This window comes from Henningerozyma blattae, chromosome 3, assembly GCF_000315915.1.
Source record: "Henningerozyma blattae CBS 6284 chromosome 3, complete genome".
NCBI classification, from domain to species: domain Eukaryota; kingdom Fungi; phylum Ascomycota; class Saccharomycetes; order Saccharomycetales; family Saccharomycetaceae; genus Henningerozyma; species Henningerozyma blattae.
Window position 1 is genome coordinate 1,606,794 of NC_020187.1, and position 18,316 is coordinate 1,625,109.

At 31.6% G+C, this 18,316-nt stretch overlaps 7 protein-coding genes and 2 non-coding genes across 9 annotated transcripts; 8 read left to right on the plus strand and 1 right to left on the minus strand.

Annotated features, from left to right (window-relative positions):
* Positions 1-87: 87 nt before the first annotated feature.
* On the plus strand, positions 88-1,401 carry ENO1 (phosphopyruvate hydratase ENO1; the record flags this gene model as incomplete). Its single annotated transcript, XM_004179929.1, has 1 exon — positions 88-1,401. The coding sequence occupies one exon, from the start codon at positions 88-90 to the stop codon at positions 1,399-1,401; it is 1,314 nt and encodes a 437-aa protein (XP_004179977.1).
* Positions 1,402-4,341: 2,940 nt separating this feature from the next.
* On the plus strand, positions 4,342-4,424 carry TBLA0Ctrna16S. Its single transcript has one exon. It is a non-coding gene; the product is annotated as a tRNA-Ser (tRNA).
* A 3-nt stretch (positions 4,425-4,427) lies between these two features.
* On the plus strand, positions 4,428-4,501 carry TBLA0Ctrna10V. Its single transcript has one exon. It is a non-coding gene; the product is annotated as a tRNA-Val (tRNA).
* Positions 4,502-4,742: 241 nt separating this feature from the next.
* Positions 4,743-5,426, plus strand: SVP26 (Svp26p; the record flags this gene model as incomplete). Its single annotated transcript, XM_004179930.1, has 1 exon — positions 4,743-5,426. One exon carries the CDS (start codon positions 4,743-4,745, stop codon positions 5,424-5,426), a length of 684 nt encoding a protein of 227 aa, XP_004179978.1.
* Positions 5,427-6,040: 614 nt separating this feature from the next.
* GND2 (phosphogluconate dehydrogenase (decarboxylating) GND2) lies at positions 6,041-7,510 on the plus strand (the record flags this gene model as incomplete). Its single annotated transcript, XM_004179931.1, has 1 exon — positions 6,041-7,510. The coding sequence occupies one exon, from the start codon at positions 6,041-6,043 to the stop codon at positions 7,508-7,510; it is 1,470 nt and encodes a 489-aa protein (XP_004179979.1).
* A 569-nt stretch (positions 7,511-8,079) lies between these two features.
* On the plus strand, positions 8,080-11,277 carry SSP1 (Ssp1p; the record flags this gene model as incomplete). The annotated part of the gene is made up of 1 exon (XM_004179932.1): positions 8,080-11,277. The coding sequence occupies one exon, from the start codon at positions 8,080-8,082 to the stop codon at positions 11,275-11,277; it is 3,198 nt and encodes a 1,065-aa protein (XP_004179980.1).
* A 1,228-nt stretch (positions 11,278-12,505) lies between these two features.
* On the plus strand, positions 12,506-14,137 carry TNA1 (Tna1p; the record flags this gene model as incomplete). Its single annotated transcript, XM_004179933.1, has 1 exon — positions 12,506-14,137. The coding sequence occupies one exon, from the start codon at positions 12,506-12,508 to the stop codon at positions 14,135-14,137; it is 1,632 nt and encodes a 543-aa protein (XP_004179981.1).
* Positions 14,138-14,501: 364 nt separating this feature from the next.
* Positions 14,502-15,368, plus strand: IKI1 (Elongator subunit IKI1; the record flags this gene model as incomplete). The annotated part of the gene is made up of 1 exon (XM_004179934.1): positions 14,502-15,368. One exon carries the CDS (start codon positions 14,502-14,504, stop codon positions 15,366-15,368), a length of 867 nt encoding a protein of 288 aa, XP_004179982.1.
* A 578-nt stretch (positions 15,369-15,946) lies between these two features.
* On the minus strand, positions 15,947-17,968 carry GPI16 (GPI-anchor transamidase subunit GPI16; the record flags this gene model as incomplete). Its single annotated transcript, XM_004179935.1, has 1 exon — positions 15,947-17,968. The coding sequence occupies one exon, from the start codon at positions 17,966-17,968 to the stop codon at positions 15,947-15,949; it is 2,022 nt and encodes a 673-aa protein (XP_004179983.1).
* Between the last annotated feature and the right edge of the window lie 348 nt (positions 17,969-18,316).

Consider the following 18,316-nt stretch of genomic DNA (forward strand, 5'->3'; position numbering starts at 1 on the left):
AAATCCTTTTCCTCTGACAATTATCTTTTCTTTGTCTTACACTAAAAAGTCCATAGAATCAATTCTATTAACAACTAATCATCCAAAATGGCTATCACTAAAATTCACGCTAGATCCGTCTATGATTCCAGAGGTAACCCAACTGTCGAAGTTGAATTAACCACCTCTGCTGGTATGTTCAGATCCATTGTTCCATCTGGTGCTTCCACTGGTGTCCACGAAGCTTTGGAAATGAGAGATGAAGACAAATCCCAATGGATGGGTAAGGGTGTCTTGAAGGCTGTTGCCAACGTTAACGACGTCATTGCTCCAGCTTTGATCAAGGCTAACGTTGATGTTAAAGATCAACAAGCTATCGATGACTTCATGTTGAAGTTGGATGGTACTCCAAACAAATCTAAGTTAGGTGCCAACGCCATCTTAGGTGTCTCCATGGCTGCTGCCAGAGCTGCTGCTGCTGAAAAGAACGTTCCATTATACGTTCACTTAGCTGAATTATCTGGTGCTAAGACTTCTCCATTCGTTTTACCAGTTCCATTCTTAAACGTCTTGAACGGTGGTTCCCACGCTGGTGGTGCTTTAGCTTTACAAGAATTCATGATTGCTCCAACTGGTGCTAAATCTTTCTCTGAAGCTTTGAGAATCGGTTCTGAAACTTACCACCACTTGAAATCTTTGACCAAGAAGAGATACGGTCCATCCGCCGGTAACGTCGGTGACGAAGGTGGTGTTGCTCCAAACATTCAAACCCCAGAAGAAGCTTTGGACTTAATTGTTGATGCTATCAAGGCCGCTGGTCACGAAGGTAAGATCCAAATCGGTTTAGATTGTGCCTCCTCTGAATTCTTCAAGGACGGTATGTACGATTTAGACTTCAAAAATCCAAACTCCGACAAATCTAAATGGTTATCTGGTAAGCAATTAGCTGACTTATACCACTCCTTGATGAAGAAGTACCCAATTATCTCCATTGAAGATCCATTTGCTGAAGATGACTGGGAAGCTTGGACTCACTTCTACAAGACCGCTGGTATCCAAATTGTTGCTGATGATTTAACTGTCACCAACCCAGCCAGAATTGCTACTGCTATTGAAAAGAAATCCGCTGATGCTTTATTATTGAAGGTCAACCAAATCGGTACTTTATCCGAATCCATCAAGGCTGCTCAAGATTCCTTCAAGGCCGACTGGGGTGTCATGGTTTCCCACAGATCTGGTGAAACTGAAGATGTCTTCATTGCTGATTTAGTTGTTGGTTTGAGAACTGGTCAAATCAAGACTGGTGCTCCAGCCAGATCTGAAAGATTAGCTAAATTGAACCAAATCTTAAGAATTGAAGAAGAATTAGGTTCCAAGGCTGTCTACGCCGGTGCCAAGTTCCACCACGGTAACCAAATCTAAGTTAACCAATAAATTCTTATTTTAATGATTTTATTTAGTTTATTTTTAGTTTAACGTTAATTAACGAATCTATATAGATTTTAAACGACTTTGATTCATGTCGATTTTTTGACTACTATACTCGAGTAATATACCTCAAGATTTTTCTAGGAAAAAAGAATTAAGATAATGAAGCTGCATAACTGATTTGCTTGAATTGCTGGTAAAATCAGCAAACTTTGCCTGGTCCGCCAAAAGCACTTGTTTCCATCTAGATCTAGCTGGCCTGAATATAATATTATATTATGTCATTAATAATTTTTTTTCCTGATATAAAATCGTAATACAATGAAGTTTGATTACTTGTTATTACAGTTTTTTTATTCAGATTAAACAATTTTTTTTAAAGTATTACTAATCACATAGGTATTATTCTCAACGTGTTCGTTACCATAATATTTGTTATTTTAGTGAAATTTATATTGCTAACAATACTCAGTTAGCATTAGATCGAAAAGTGGCACTAATTATATAGTTCCTAGCACCAAACAATATTTGCTTAACAAAATACAGAACTATCTGAAAGTCTATCAAATTTTTTTTAATTTTATTGCGAAATCTAGATCTGGTAGTTCTTTTGTCTTTCATGACAATTTATTTTGATAATAACGATAACATAAGAATATATTTTGATTAATTAAAAAATTTAGACGCGTCTAATTTTTAACATAGCTAAATATATCTTGAGAAATTGAGATCTTTTTATTCTTATAATATTAAAAATAACCTAAGGTTATTATTGTTGTATAATTATATTTTATCATGGTGAAACTTCTCCTAATAAATTTATAAAACATAAAGGATATAACAATAAATAAATAACCGTGACCTAACTATAAGGTGATATTAAAAAATCTGACTATAAAAAAAAAGTTTGGGGTTAGATACTTATGAAAGATAACATCACCCTAGTTGGAGGGTAATGAATGATCTGAATGGCATTATTATATCACCCAGACAAAATAGAACCTTTTATAATTTCAGAACTGAGCAATCAGTTTTGGATAAAGCAAAATACATCCATTATTTATTGATAATGAGTATATTTTGTGGCCGAATATCTAAAGAAAATTTGTGATATTGAGTCTTAAGTATGATTTTGTAGGAAGTAAGTTTTACTACAATGGGATTGTGTTGTGAACTATTAATGGATTGCTTCTTTGATTCTTCAGGGGTTTTATGATTACAATAAATTGAGAAGAACAAGAATAAAAGTGTAGTTGATGACAAAAATATTTGTTTATAATACTGTATAGATTTAGTAACAGTAGAATCTTGTTTAGTTACATGATCTATATTATACCAGTTAGCAGGCTCGGAATCATGACATGCATGATATTATATTTGGTTTGAAAAACAGACCAAGAACAAAAAGAAAACTTACAGTTATAAACGAAAGGTTTTTTAAAAGAATAGTTTTCACATTTCCTACATTTTTTTTCATAAACAATTCAAGTAATCATTATGAACTGTTCTGGATATTCTTACACAGTATATCATGTAGAAGAAGTAAGAACTGGGATTACTTTCAAGAAATGTAATAAATCGGAGGTATACTGTTGACTTATTTTTGCTAACAAAGAAAGATGTTGTGTTAATTGAAAGATATTGAGCAATAGTAACAGCAATCAGGGAGTATGCCAGAATTGTCAATATTAAACATAAAATGAAGTTAAAGTGACGCAAGCAAAATAGAGATGAGGATGTTAGAAATATAAACAGAATAGATAGTATAGAGTGTAGAGAGAAGATCTTTGCTTCTTTGCTTGGTGGTTTCTTTTTCTTTTTATATAAAAGAAATCTAGGAGAAGTTCAGGATGAAACAAAGAAATCTTGTCTCTTTATATATGTTTTATTTTTCATGTGTAGGTACTTTGATAGTTGTAATTGGCTATTAGCAATTGGTCAATTACTTATCAGTTTTTGTATTAATTAGGAGTGTAATGTCCTTAGATTGGCATTGATGACTCATTAATTTATCTCATATGTGGCTTTAATTACATGTGTTGATATGTTTGGTATTGCTTATGGTTTATAGTAGCGATATCTGAGATCGATAAGGCTCAATCAGTGGGTATAGGTGCTTGTGTTTTGTAATTGGGTTAGTGACGTTGGATCCAAGAAGTTAATTCTTGGTTCTATGTCAACAATACTTATAAATTTGCTTATAGAAAACAAAAAACATACCAGAAAAGCAGCATTTGTTGGAATTCGAGAGAGCCAGACATTACTAAATAACGATGTTTTGAAGTAATCCAAAATTACATCAAAATACATTATTAAATAATGTCAGCCTCTCTTCAATTCCAGTAAAATCTTTGATAGAACTGTCTCTTAAGCAAAATAACAAGATTAATTATATTATTTTTAAGTACTTGGATCGTCTATTAATAGGAAAAGCTTTTAATAAGAAACTTAAAACTTTTTTCTTTCTTCTCAATCAGAAGCTCTGTAAGTTCTGAATATTCTGTTGTAGACGAGATCGACTTTATACTCATCTACAAGTTGCTAACTAGAAATTATACATAACACTGAGCAACTGCTAGTTGCATACCTGTGAATATCGGTTCGATGCATAATCGCTACTGGTTAGCCAGCATTACTCAAACTGGGCACTCCTACCCTTGTAAGTAAGTTTATAAACAGTCCAATTAAAGTAAAATGGACAAGCTGGCGTTGACCTTTGAAAAGTATTTAAAGGCCAGCTTTTCCAGACTTAAGACATAAATTTATAGTTCTTTCACATAGTTATTTAGTTTAAAAAGAACAACAATTATATTCGTAAGTTCGAAGTATTAACTGGTGTTAAGTTAATAAGATTGTTAAGTTTAGTTTTGGTAATTACTATTTAAGTGTATCGTACTCCTAAGTTGGTTTACAACAAACACCATACAAATATGAGGCAACTTGGCCGAGTGGTTAAAATAATGGTATTAGAAATCTCTTGGGCTCTGCCCGCACAGGTTCGAATCCTGTAGTTGTCGTTTGGTTTCGTGGTCTAGTTGGTTATGGCATCTGCTTAACACGCAGAACGTCCACAGTTCGATCCTGGGCGAAATCATTGTTAATTTTTTGTTTTTTCGGTGAGTGGCAAATATGGTAGCGCCATGAATAGCTTACGCGATTTAATTTTTATTTTTCGATTTCATTCTTAATTTTTCACCAATGAATAATGGATTAAGATTAATTATTATTACCAAAAATTATCACAGTACATTCTAAAATTGTTGAAAAAATAGGGATAAAGTATGCGATGCTGTATCTATTTTGAATTTAAATCAAAAGGATAACCGTGATTCAAAATGATTTTAGAACTAGTATCTTACATTGGTACTGCATTTGGGTTTTTATTTCTAACACTTTCAATTGCCTCTGGGTTATATTATATCAGTGAAATTGTAGAAGAACATTCAGAGCCCACTAAAAGAATTCTTACAAGAGCCATCTATGGGATTATTATTCTTCTTGTTATGCTGGTCGTGTTCGATCAATTCCCCATCAAACTATCATTATTTGCTATTGTATCTCACATAATATATTTACAAAATCTCAAGACATTCCCCATCATCTCATTAACAGGCCCTACTTTCATCATCAGTTGTATCACTGTGATCATCAACCATTATTTCTGGTTCCAATATTTCAATAACATTGAAATACCTCCTCAATTCAGATACGACCCTAATTATATCCCAAGAAAACGTGCTAGCTTTACTGAAGTGGCCACATTTTTCGGCCTTTGCGTTTGGTTTATACCATTCGCATTATTTGTATCTTTATCTGCAGGTGATTATCTCCTACCAACAACCGCTGATAATAAGAAGACTGATGAAACAAGAGACACTATGGATGAAACTAGATTCAAGAGGAAAACCGTCGGACTTGCTAGAGTTGTCATTAACTCAGTACGTAGAAACATCTTCCAAATCGCCCAAATGTTTGGCTACCAGGGTAACGACCCTAGTTTCGAGGGACTAGGAATATAAACACAACTCTATATAACTTTAATAAATACCGAATCATACATACATAATAAGGACGAGAATACAATATTACCGCGTATTGCCGCCTACACTGTTTAATTCCGAGATTAATTCTCATTCTTTCTTACTACCATACTGGAACTCTTTCATTCCGACACTCACAACGCTATTACCCTTGTTTTTTCTTTTTTATTTATTTTTTTTATCTTTTTTCATTTTTGCCTTTTTCGATTGTTTTCCTTACAACATTCTTTACCTAGTATTATTACTTAAGTTTTATATTATTAATAATAATATTAATAGTTCGATAATTTCATTTGTTGAAAAATGCACGTGATGTATCACCGTAACCCCGTTAATTTTTTCATATCGTTTCCGCCACTTTCTTACATTTTTTCCATTTCCGACGCTGTTATTATTTATAACACCGGGCGGCGTGAAACTTTTTGAAGGCCGCTTTCTTGCCCGTGGAAAATGAAAGGACACCCAACGTTGTCATATATAAGGCGTGTGTTTTGGTTTTCATATTGCAGTTTCTCTAATTAAATTACAAGACATCAAGCATTGAATCTCGTCTATTCAATTACTAACTACACCTCTACTACATCTAACATAATATGTCTGCTGATTTCGGTTTGATCGGTTTGGCCGTCATGGGTCAAAACTTAATCTTGAACGCCGCTGACCACGGGTTCACTGTCTGTGCATACAACAGAACTACTTCTAAAGTTGATGCTTTCTTAGCTAACGAAGCCAAGGGTAAATCCATTGTCGGTGCCCATTCTTTGCAAGAATTGGTTTCCAAATTGAAGAGACCAAGAAGAGTTATGTTATTGGTTAAAGCCGGTGGCGCCGTCGACACTACCATCGATTCCTTAGTTCCATTTTTGGAAAAAGGGGATATCATCATCGACGGTGGTAACTCCCATTTCCCAGATTCCAACAGACGTTACGAAGCTTTGAAAGAAAAGGGTATCTTATTTGTCGGTTCTGGTGTCTCTGGTGGTGAAGAAGGTGCCCGTAACGGTCCATCTTTGATGCCAGGTGGTGCCGAAGAAGCTTGGCCATACATTAAGGATATTTTCCAGAGTATCTCTGCTAAGGCCGATGGTGAACCATGTTGTGACTGGGTTGGACCTGCCGGTGCCGGTCATTTTGTCAAGATGGTTCACAATGGTATTGAATACGGTGATATGCAATTGATTTGTGAAGCTTATGATATTATGAAACGTGTTGGTGGCTTCACTAACAAGGAAATCGCTGATGTCTTTGCTACTTGGAACAAGGGTGTCTTGGATTCGTACTTGATTGAAATTACAAGAGATATTTTGAAATTTGATGATGTCGATGGTAAGCCATTGGTTGAAAAGATTTTAGATTCTGCTGGTCAAAAGGGTACTGGTAAGTGGACTGCCATGAATGCTTTAGATTTAGGTATGCCAGTCACTTTAATTGGTGAAGCCGTCTTTGCCAGATGTCTATCTTCCTTGAAGAGCGAAAGAACCAGAGCTTCTAAAGTCTTACCAGGTCCAACTGTTCCAAAGGATGCTGTTAAGAACAAGCAAGAGTTTATTGACGATTTGGAACAAGCTTTATATGCTTCCAAGATTATCTCTTATACTCAAGGTTTCATGTTGATCAGAGAAGCCGGTAAGAACTACGGTTGGAAATTAAACAACCCCTCCATTGCTTTGATGTGGAGAGGTGGTTGTATTATTAGATCTGTTTTCTTGGGTGAAATCACAAAGGCTTATAGACAAAACCCAGAATTAGAAAACTTGTTATTCAACAAGTTCTTCGGTGATGCCGTCACTAAGGCACAATCTGGTTGGAGAAAAACCGTTGCTTTGGGTGCTACTTACGGTATCCCAACCCCAGCTTTCTCTACTGCTTTGGCTTTCTACGATGGTTACAGATCTGAAAGATTACCAGCTAACTTACTACAAGCTCAAAGAGATTACTTCGGTGCTCACACTTTCAAAATCTTACCAGAAGCTGCTTCTGAAAGTTTACCAGAAGGTAAAAACATTCACATCAACTGGACTGGTCATGGTGGTAACGTTTCTGCCTCCACTTACGATGCTTAGATAATCTCATTACCCAATTCCCTTATTCTCCTAACAATATACTTTTATATATATATATATATTATGTCTCTAATGAAATGATACATCTTTATTGAACTACCTTCAAGATCACGACGATTGAGGGCTACGGCAATACTATATACATTAATCGGAAGTAGACTGATATTTCCACCTTTCTTTTTCTCTTTACTTCTTCTAAAGGCAATCTTGTTCGTGTCGGTACTAAAAGAAAAAAAAAGTGGGGACTATTTTTTCTTGTTTACTACCACGTGAATTTTCCTTTATTTTCTTTTTATTTTAAATCAAAATGTTGATGAATAAGCCGCGGATATTTATTTTTTTAGATACAATATTCCTATTATAGTAAATTCCGAATTTGTCTATAGTGTCATATACAAGATGCCAGATTTCATCACTAATGCCACAAATAAAATAAAATAAAAATGTTCGTTAAAATATAATAAAAAATCAAAAAAAATTCTTATACTAATAAAATTTTAGCGATTTTGTAAAACTTAAAAACACTTAGCTACTTCAAAACATATATAAGCGCTATTTTAGAAATAGTAATGGATTTCTCGAGTCCTAACCCTTATTTGGTTGATAGACCACCAAACATTCCTCATACGTTCAAACCTGGATTTGATTCAAATTTCGATCATAAGAATAAATTTAAAAAAAGAACTAAAAATAAATCCGGTAGGAGAGATTTGAAAGAATATAACTTAAATGATTTTGAAAATCATTTATCTGCAAAGTTAAAGAATTGGTGGAATAATAAATATACTCCTTCACAAACGGATGTGAATTCTTCGAGATCCGTGATGCATTCTTCAAATTCATATTATTCCAATGATACAAAATATGATAATACTCAGGAAAATACTTTAATTAGAACAGATTCTAGTCAGTCGAAGGAAAATAAATTATACACAGCTGTTGATGTGCATAGAAATTTATCTTGGAAAAATTATAGACAAAAAAATTTCATAGATTCTAAAAGCAAACAACGAAAGAATCAACAGCAACAGCAACAGAAACAGAAACAGCAACAGCAACAGCAACAGCAACAGCAACAGCAACAGCAACAACAACAGCAACAACAACAGCAACAACAACTAAAGGATAAAGAATTACAGTATGATAGTGATACAAATACCTTTTTAACGGTTAATAATAATATTCAAGAATGCTCAAATTATCCATATCTGTCTCAAAAAAATTTAGAAAATGCTCCAACTAAAACTTCAATTCAAATGAGTGAAAAAAAAGAAATTGAGAATGATAAAAAATTGGAATCTAAAATTTATCAAGATTGCGTTAATCTTGAATATTCTAATTTAAATGATTCAAATGAAAATAATTATTCATTTACAAAACTTTTTGAATTGAAAAATAAAAAAATTTATTTACATCAAATTAGAAAAAAAATTGTAAATTTATCAATAAAAAAAAGAGGTGGAAAAAATTNNNGAAATAAATTAGTTAATGATTTGAAAAATTGGTATGAAAATTTTATTATTAATGATTATGATTGTAAAAAATTAATTTTTGATTTAAAACTTTTATTTGAAAATGATTTAAATTATGAATCAAATATTTCTGATATTTTGAAGAAAATTAATTTACAATTAAACTTCATTGATAAAAGAGAATTTGAAATTTTAAACCAAAAAAAACAATTAATTAAAGCAAATAAAAAATTAGAAACTATCAAGGGGAAATCTTTTGAAAATTCTAAAAATAAAGAAAAAAATACTCAAATTCGAAATAATTCAATTTTAAATGATGAAAAGACTTTTTATGAAGAAAATGTTCAAAATATTAAAAATAATTTAATTCAGTTGAAAAAAGACTTTCAAAAATCAATTATTATCGATGCTAGATCCATTTTCCAAGATTTTTCAATTGAAATGTATGAAAATTCGAAACAAATTAAAGCTAATTCTATACAATTTTTAACTGATTCAATGAACATATTGATAAACTATGATGAAAAACTTTGTGAAAAAGAACTGATTAAATTAAGATTAAAAAGAGAAGATTTAAAAAAAAATCGTGAATCGAAATTTGAAAAACAAATTCCATTAATTAAAGATGATTCTCTTTTAGTTAAAGTTTATAGGAATTTACCTGAAAAATATTTACAACATTATGAAAAGTTTATTAATTCAGAAAAAGAAATTGAAAAAAGAATAAATGAAAATGCAATTAAAAATGATAAATTTGTGGATAACTATATTAAAGAAACTTGTGGAATTCAAAAAGACGCAATTTTTACAAATCAATTTTTTAAAGAAAATGAAATATCAAAAGCAAATTATAAATTAATTTTGATGGATAATATACCAGACTTGAGTAATAATTTAGTTTCAATGCCAGATATTTCAAAAATAAATAATATTCCAGATCCAATAACAAATATTCCTAAACCAATAGGTAATTTACATAGTGATAATAATCATAATCGGACTGAAGATGCTCAAATATGCAATGAAGATTCAAATCCAAAATACCATAATCCAAAAACAAATCCATATTCAGCTTCAAGTAATAAGACGAATATTGAAAAATCTGCTACATGTGTCAACAATACCAATAATATTGAAAAACAATATGAAAATAGAAAGGGTATAGAAACAAAACTGGAAAAACAAAATATTAAGGAACATAATTGTTTGCCAACTATTATTCATGAATCAAACTCAAGTAAAAATTTAATCCTAACACAACCTTTTGGTGCATTTAACATTAGCCCTTTACAAGATAATGAAGTAGCCATTTGGGGCGATAAGCCATCTCAAGAGTGGGATCTCAACATAACAAATATTTGCAAAACCAAAAAAGATTTTATTCAAAGTGATAGTATCAATAGAAGTACTAGTCTAACCAAAACAAATGTTAAAGTTATAAAAGATAAAGAAAATACTATTAATATGGACAGACACAAAGACTCTACTGCTGATATTAAGAAAATTGAAACCAGTACAATAGTAGAAAGTAAAAACAATGAACAAGAATATGACAAAAATACAAAAGTTCAAATAGAAAATGAAAAATTGGACGAAATTAATACTAGTAGTACTGATATTAAAATTGAAGGTCAAAAAAATCAGAATGGAGAAATCCTTCAAGACTATAAAAATAACGAGAATACGAGGATGAATTGTGGAGGAAAGAATGGAGGAAAGAATGGAGGCAGGAATGGGGGAAAAAATGGATGGAAGAATGGAGGAAAAAATGGAGGAAAGATTGGAGTGAAAAATAGAAATAAAAATGACTCAGCCAATACTAGATTCAAAAATATTAAAACTACAGTTGATTCTAATATGGAGAAATCTTCAACAGAACTTTCAAAAGAAGGAGATGAGTTAAAAATTGATCAAAATAACAGTATACAGCATGCAACTGAGCACTCGATAGAAACAAAACCCAATCAGAATAAGAACTTACAACAAACCAATATGTATAGCTGTTTAGAAGAAGAATCCGATAGCTCTGAAGGAGAAAATCCAGAAGATGAAAATACCAAACCAAGTGATGCTGAAAAACCTAAAGTGATATCTAACAACATTACATGCGAGCATTCTACTCAAAACAATTCTGGGAATCCAAATCCGTATGCATTACCTAATAATTCTCTCAATGATAGCCATGGAATGCTAGAAGATAGTGCCAAACTTGGAAAAAATAATTGGAATGAAAATGAAGATAGTACTAATTGGAATATCAATTTGGGAATTGAGGAAGATACTATAAATTATTAGATAATTTACATTATTTACGGAAATACCATTCTTTTAACGTTTAATATAATATTGAGAATCTGCTTCAATTTCTGACGCGCGCCTGGTTAGTATGGCGCGTCACAAATGCGACATTGTTTGTCTCGCCGAAATTAATGAAATTCTCAACAATTTGAGGGAAAACACTGGCAATTTAAGCTCTGACCTAAAAAAAGAAAACAATATAATTCAGGCAGTTGGTATGATATCAAAATATAAGTCATATTATTAGCATCCTTAAAATTTGGAGAATCTATAGATGTATAATAAAATACCTTTGGAAGGGTGTCCCAAGCCTGACCAAAATATATAAACTATCTAATATTTAATTCAGCTTTATTTCCCTCATTAATCGCCCATCACTGTCATTCATAAAATTACTCTTTCTGATATCCTGAGGTTTTATGATGGTGATAGATAGTATTTTCTGTCGTTCCTAAACAGGCAGTATCTTTGACTCTCCCACTTTTTCAATTTTTTATTTTTTTTTTTTTTTTGTTTCCTTAGGTCGTTTACCCGATACTACTGTTTCTAAGTTAACCATTTCCTATTTCTGACGGAGAAGAAATAAGTCTCAAATTATTAATTTACTTTTCTTTGGAATTTGATAACTTTCATATTTTGTTAAATTAAAGTTGCATGAATAGAATTTTTTTGGCGATTTGGTAACCAGTTTCCATTCTGTAATTTTTACTTTATTTTATTTTTCATATTCCGTTTCGTTAGAACAATTGTAGGAATTTTTAATTTAAAAATGTTTCTAGTATGTGATGAGTGCTTAGAGGTTCCCTTAGGTAAAATTCAAACCATCTATACCTTTTCGGGATTCAAGGGAATTGTGTGAGTATATTGTTTAATAACTATTATCTTTGGAAAAAAATATTTAAGTTTAGACATAGAATAGGCGTAGCGGATTTCTGTAATTTACCATAGTGTCGTAAAATATATATTTTATAATCTTTTAAAGAATGCCTTCTGTTTAGCTTGGGGAAAACTATAAAAAGAGGACATATTTGCTCGATAGTAATTATTTTACTCCATTACTTTAATTTTAATAAATTTTTATTTTTAATTTTTTTTAAAAGGTTCTATTACCTGGGGCTGTAATAACCCATTAAGGCAAATAAGAAATTGTTAATGATTAACATTTATTTTTTATAAATTAAAATAATAGCAACTTTTAAAAACAAATTCTCGCATATATAGAACAATGTTGAATCTGAAGATTGAACCATATGAAAATGTTTTGTTCCAAAAAGGAAATACTATAGTTGGTGAGAGTCAACTTCCTAATTCTATGGATTCTGATAATGACACAAATCTTCATTATAGAAAAACTATTCAATTTGATAACACAGATTTAAATTCTGATGATGATGATGGCAAAAAGAAAGAAAGTTATTCTGTCTATGAAGCCGGTATTTTATCAACAGCCACAGACGAAGATGGCATACCATCTGCCACACATCCTATGGAGAAACAAATCCTAAAGAAAATGGATATGTTTTTAATTCCTTTGATGTGCTTGCTATATTTTTTATCTAATTTAGATAAATCAAATATTGGTAATGCAGAAATTGCTGGATTATCAAAATCGTTGAATTTAAAGGGAAGAGAATATAATACATGTGTTACTGTATTCTACGGTTCTTACATTGTTTTTGATCCAATTGGTACAAATCTTTTAAAAATAATTGGTCCAAAATATCTAATGACTATATGTTTACTTTCATTTGGTCTTATTTCGTTATGTACTGCTTGGTGCAAAAGTTTTGGCGGTTTAGTTGCTGTTAGAGTTCTTTTGGGCTGTATGGAAGGTATCATTTACCCTGCTATCAATATGTATCTTTCTGTTTGCTATAGAAGAGAACAATATGCCAAACGATTTGCGTACGTGTTTTCAGCTGCGTGCTTATCTTCTTCATTTGGTGGGTTAATTTCATATGGATGTTCCAAGATTAAAGGCAGCCATTTAGCTGCCTGGCAGTATATTTTCATTGTGGAAGGTGCCATTTCTATTGGTTGCACACCATTATATTTTTTTGGTATGGCTAAAGATTTAGAGAATAGTTGGTTCTTTAACAAGGAAGAAAAAGAATATGTTATGGAAAGATATAAGACCATGAATACTTTTAACCCAGAAGAAAAATTTGATTGGGAGCAAGTGTGGTTTGCAATTAAAGATATTAAGACATGGGTTAGTGCTGTTGCTCTATTTGGTATTGATTTAACTACTTTTGGTTTAACTGTTTTCTTACCAATTATTATTACTTCACTTGGGTTTACTAACGTTAGAGCTCAATTGATGACAGTTCCAGTTTATTTTCTAACAGCAATTGTTTTCTTTATATGTGCAAATTTGTCTGATCGCCTTAAGTTAAGATCCCCATTTATTGTGGGAGCTTGCCTAACCACTATTATTGGGCTAGCAATTGTACTAGGCTCTCAAATTCATGGTGTGAGATATTTTGGTGTCTACATTCTGTGTATGGGTATCTATGTCAATGCTGCGGTCAATTGTTTATGGCTAAGTGGCAATGTAGGTAATTATTTCAAGAGAGCTACCGCCTTAGGCATTAATTTGTTTTTAGGTTCAGGCTCAGGCTTGGTAGCTGGTCAAATATTTTTTGCTAAAGAAAAACCACGTTATATTACTGGCCTTTCGATTTGTTTGGCTTTTCAAGTATTATCAATTATTATGACATTGCTGCAATTATTTCTCTACATGTGGGAAAATAAAAAGAAGGATGCTATTACAAAACGCTGTAACGAAACAGGCGAACCTATACCTTATGATGATAAGTTAAGTGATAAGAATCCACAATTCAAGTACATGTATTAGAACTTTTTAAAATATCTCATTTTCTTCTCTATTATTTTATATCATTATGTAATTTTCTACTAAATAAAGACATTTCCTAACATCTGTGTAGGATAAGAGTTACTAATTTACGCTATTATGACCATAAAAATTGTTTAAAATCAGCTTTTGATAAAAATTTATGATTGAAAAAAGTCTTTCACAAAGGCATTTTATCGATTTACTGTCACCAAACTACAAGATCCTTTTGATTTTCATTTTAAGGTGCATTTTTCAAATTTTACTAAGGCCGCCTGATATGTGAAAAATTCGTCTACGAGGTATAAAACAGAGATGACATGAGAAAAAATTTAACAGAGGCTTTATAACGACATAAGCTAACCAAATGACGTCTACTCATAATCCAAGTATTCTACTGAAAAGAATTCTAAATCTTGTAGAACCAACTCCATTACTTTTAATAAAAGATAATATTAATCATAATGGTCAAACTATTTTAAATGAAATTCTAATATCCATAGCATCTTCTCATGAAGTGATATTCGTTTCATTTGAGACGTTGAACAAGCCTAAATTTGCTGATAAGTTTATTTGTATGGATAATTTTAATCAGATAAATAGGCTACCAGAATTAGTTAAGACACACACCACATCAGCTAAAAAAACTGTGATTATTATTGATTCATTAAACTACATATCTTCTAATGACATTACTGGGATAATTGCTGAACTGAGTAGATCTGGTAATATTATTGGTATCTATCATGAGGATATACCGGAAAAATACAATGATGATAATGAATATTATCCAAGCATAAATGGTTTATTAGATTTCATGAGTAACATTATAATTGAAATGGAATTACCCGATGAGGAAGAAATTTTAGAGAACAATTATAAATTTAACATTAATAAAAATATGAATCAATTTAATGAAAATAAAATAAAATTAACTTACCGCAGAAAGTCTGGCCGTAGTCTAGAATATAATTTCCATATTAATTATTTGAAACATGATTATACTTTTATATCCGAGGATCAACAGGATACTAATACAGTTGAAACTCCGGAAATGCTACAGGGGTTAACTACCTTTAATCTATCTACAAGTGATAAACAAAAGAAAGCTAAAGAACAGGTTGATTTGCCTTTCTTAGAAGCTCAACAATTCACAACAGGTGGTGCTATTGTTTATGAGTTTGAAAAAGATGATGATTATGATGAAGAAGATCCATTTGAAGATCCTTTTTGATCCTTTGAATTTCATATATTTTGCTATTTGTACTATATTATATACTTACCAGACGCTAATATGTACTTATATTCCCATTCGCATGCTCTAATTAGTTACTTCTCAACTTATTCTATTAACTTATGAAAAAAAGCAACTATTACACAAATAGTACTGCGATGATAGTCTATAAATTATCTCAGTTATTAATTAATATTGATAAATATCCACAAGAATTTACCATTTATATTTGATAAGCTCCATAGTATCAAAAAGTATACACCGTTCGTGAAATAGATAAGGAATAGTATAACATAATACTATATCTTATAAATTATATAGGTATACTACACACATATGTTGATGCAATATACAATTGAAAATACAAATGCATATATAAAGAATTTTGAGTTAAAATAATAAAAAACAGGTCGAAAAGAATTTTGGCCTATCTAATACTTGGCATGAGCCTAGTAACAATTGTATTTTCTTATTATCGTTGCAAGGATCAAGTATTCGATTACTTATCAAATTTATTAGTATTAATGATTTTTATTTTTATTCTATTTTTTTTCTGTTTTGACGGTTTTGAAGTTAGGTTAAATGAATTTTCTCATACATGTTTTCAATTTAGCAATTGGAGAGTCACGCTTATTATAAATATCTGCATATTTTAACGGTACCATCCTCTTGACTAGGAAGTTGTAAAGAGTACCAAAAATTAAACACATAACTGTCGATGTTAATATAATCACATTATATGGCATGCTAAAATCGGGAGTGGACAATAATAATAATAAAGTATTTGATCTGACATAATAATTCATAGGCGATAGTATAGTAACAATAGAAGAATCGATTTCAAAACCATGATTTGCGTCCGGCGGATATTCAGCAAATTGTAATAATGATTTATCAAAGCTATAAGAAATAATAACGGTTGACATCTGTGGGATTGTCAATTTATATTCTAAATGATTAGAAGTTTTTCTATCAATAGCGGGAGAATAATATATGGAAGTAAAATTTACAGTACGTTCTAGGCTATCTTCATTGCGGAGACTTTTTGGACTAGAATTTGATATTTGAATAGTTAGAGTTGATAAATATAGTTTCATAAACCAGGGAACAGATTCCAGATGTAATATTTCTAAGGGATAATCATTTGTGTTTTTAAAAACTGTTCGAACATTATTATCATCTGATAATGATCTTGTTATAGAAATAGGCGATTTTTCAGTAGCTATCAAGTCTGTATTATCAGACTGAATGTAAAAATCTTGATCTTTATCTGCGTTGTCATCAGATAAATCAAAACAGTTTGAGTCAGTACCATAGACAGAATCATTCACTACGATGAAGAAATTCCAAGTTTCCTTAGGAGCCTTTAAACAAATTTTAGATGGAATACTTGAAATTAATGGAGATCCATTAATTTTCTTACCAAACACGTCAGACAAAACATAAGTGATAGAGTTTTCATCCGGCAATGGGAAACATTGAAAAGCATCATAAGGTTTAGAGTAATCACAGCGTAAATTTTCCCCTGTCAGTGGTTTTGGAATGGGCCTATCATTTCTGGCTTGAACAGTTGGAATATGAAATACCATATCTAAATGTATATCTAAAGTATACTTACATTTTTTGGTAATATCATCACATATTGTGTTAAGATCTAAGGCTAGGTTATGCCATGGGTTGTCGAATACACGATGCCCATCTAATATAGATGATAAACCTACTTTACCCCTTGTGGGTAATAATTTCAATAAAGGTGTTAAATTTTCTGTGCAAACGGGCTCATTCGGTAAGCTACCATGTAATAAGAATAAATCATGCTGTTCATTGAAAACAGGAGAACGGAAATTATTATTAGCAAAATCATTTTCAATAAATGAATATTTTGGAAAAATGGTATGAGTGGAATCAAGAGCGTCCAAGGAAGCACAAAACATACCGCTTAAAGAGTTAGCCAATATTTTCCATTGACCATAAGCTGAATTTTTATCAGAAGCTTCTACAGAACTCCATAGCTCAGCTCCTGAACCACCAATATAATAACCGTTATCAGGTAGTGCCCCCCATTTTTCAGCATCCCATTTACCTCTTTGGAATCTTAAATGAAGAGCATGTGATTTTGTCTCTTGTAGTATATGTCTCATAGATTTAGGAAAGATACTACCATGATGAATGTATTCGAACTCACTCTTGTCATTGAAGTTAAATTCGTTTGAAGTCATTTGGAATACAAAACCAGCCCGTATATGGTTATTCATTAGTGGTTGTAATTGCAGTTCTTCGTGGTAGCTCTGAGATTCTTGCTCCATAAGTTTCAACTGGGCTTGTTTTCTTTCTTCACGGGCATGTTTGGCTTCTTCATCTTCTTTTGCTTCATGAGACTCTTGTACTATGTTATCATCATGTATCTCAATAGGCTCGTCTTCTATCTCAATTGAGCTATGTGACTCATCAGTAAGGTCCTGATTTTGAGGGATATCAATAGATACATGCGTCTCTTCACCAAAACTACCAGCATTGGTAGAATCTTCAAGCAGTAATGACACTTCATCATCTAGGCTATTCTCATCATTTGCACTCACCAATATTTCAAACCTAGTCATGACTAAGGTAAGAAAAAAACCCAACAGTGTCGACACCTTCATTTCTCAGGTATAATAGTGTCTGAGTTTCTTTAAGGGATGCTAAAATTCACAATTTCAAAGTGATTGATCTTTCTTAAATGATTTAAACTTAATTTTTCAAAAATTAACAGGTTTATTTATTTGGGATTGACTTTTTTGAAACATTTATTTAGTAGTCAATGCGGTTTGGCAAAATTTCAGGATGACGTACTAAGCGAGTTGAAATTTAGTATTTCAAATATAGGTAAATACACTCACCGATTAGTGACATTTCATATAGTTTATTTATAACATTTCATAGGGTTCATATTCAAGAGTAGAATATTA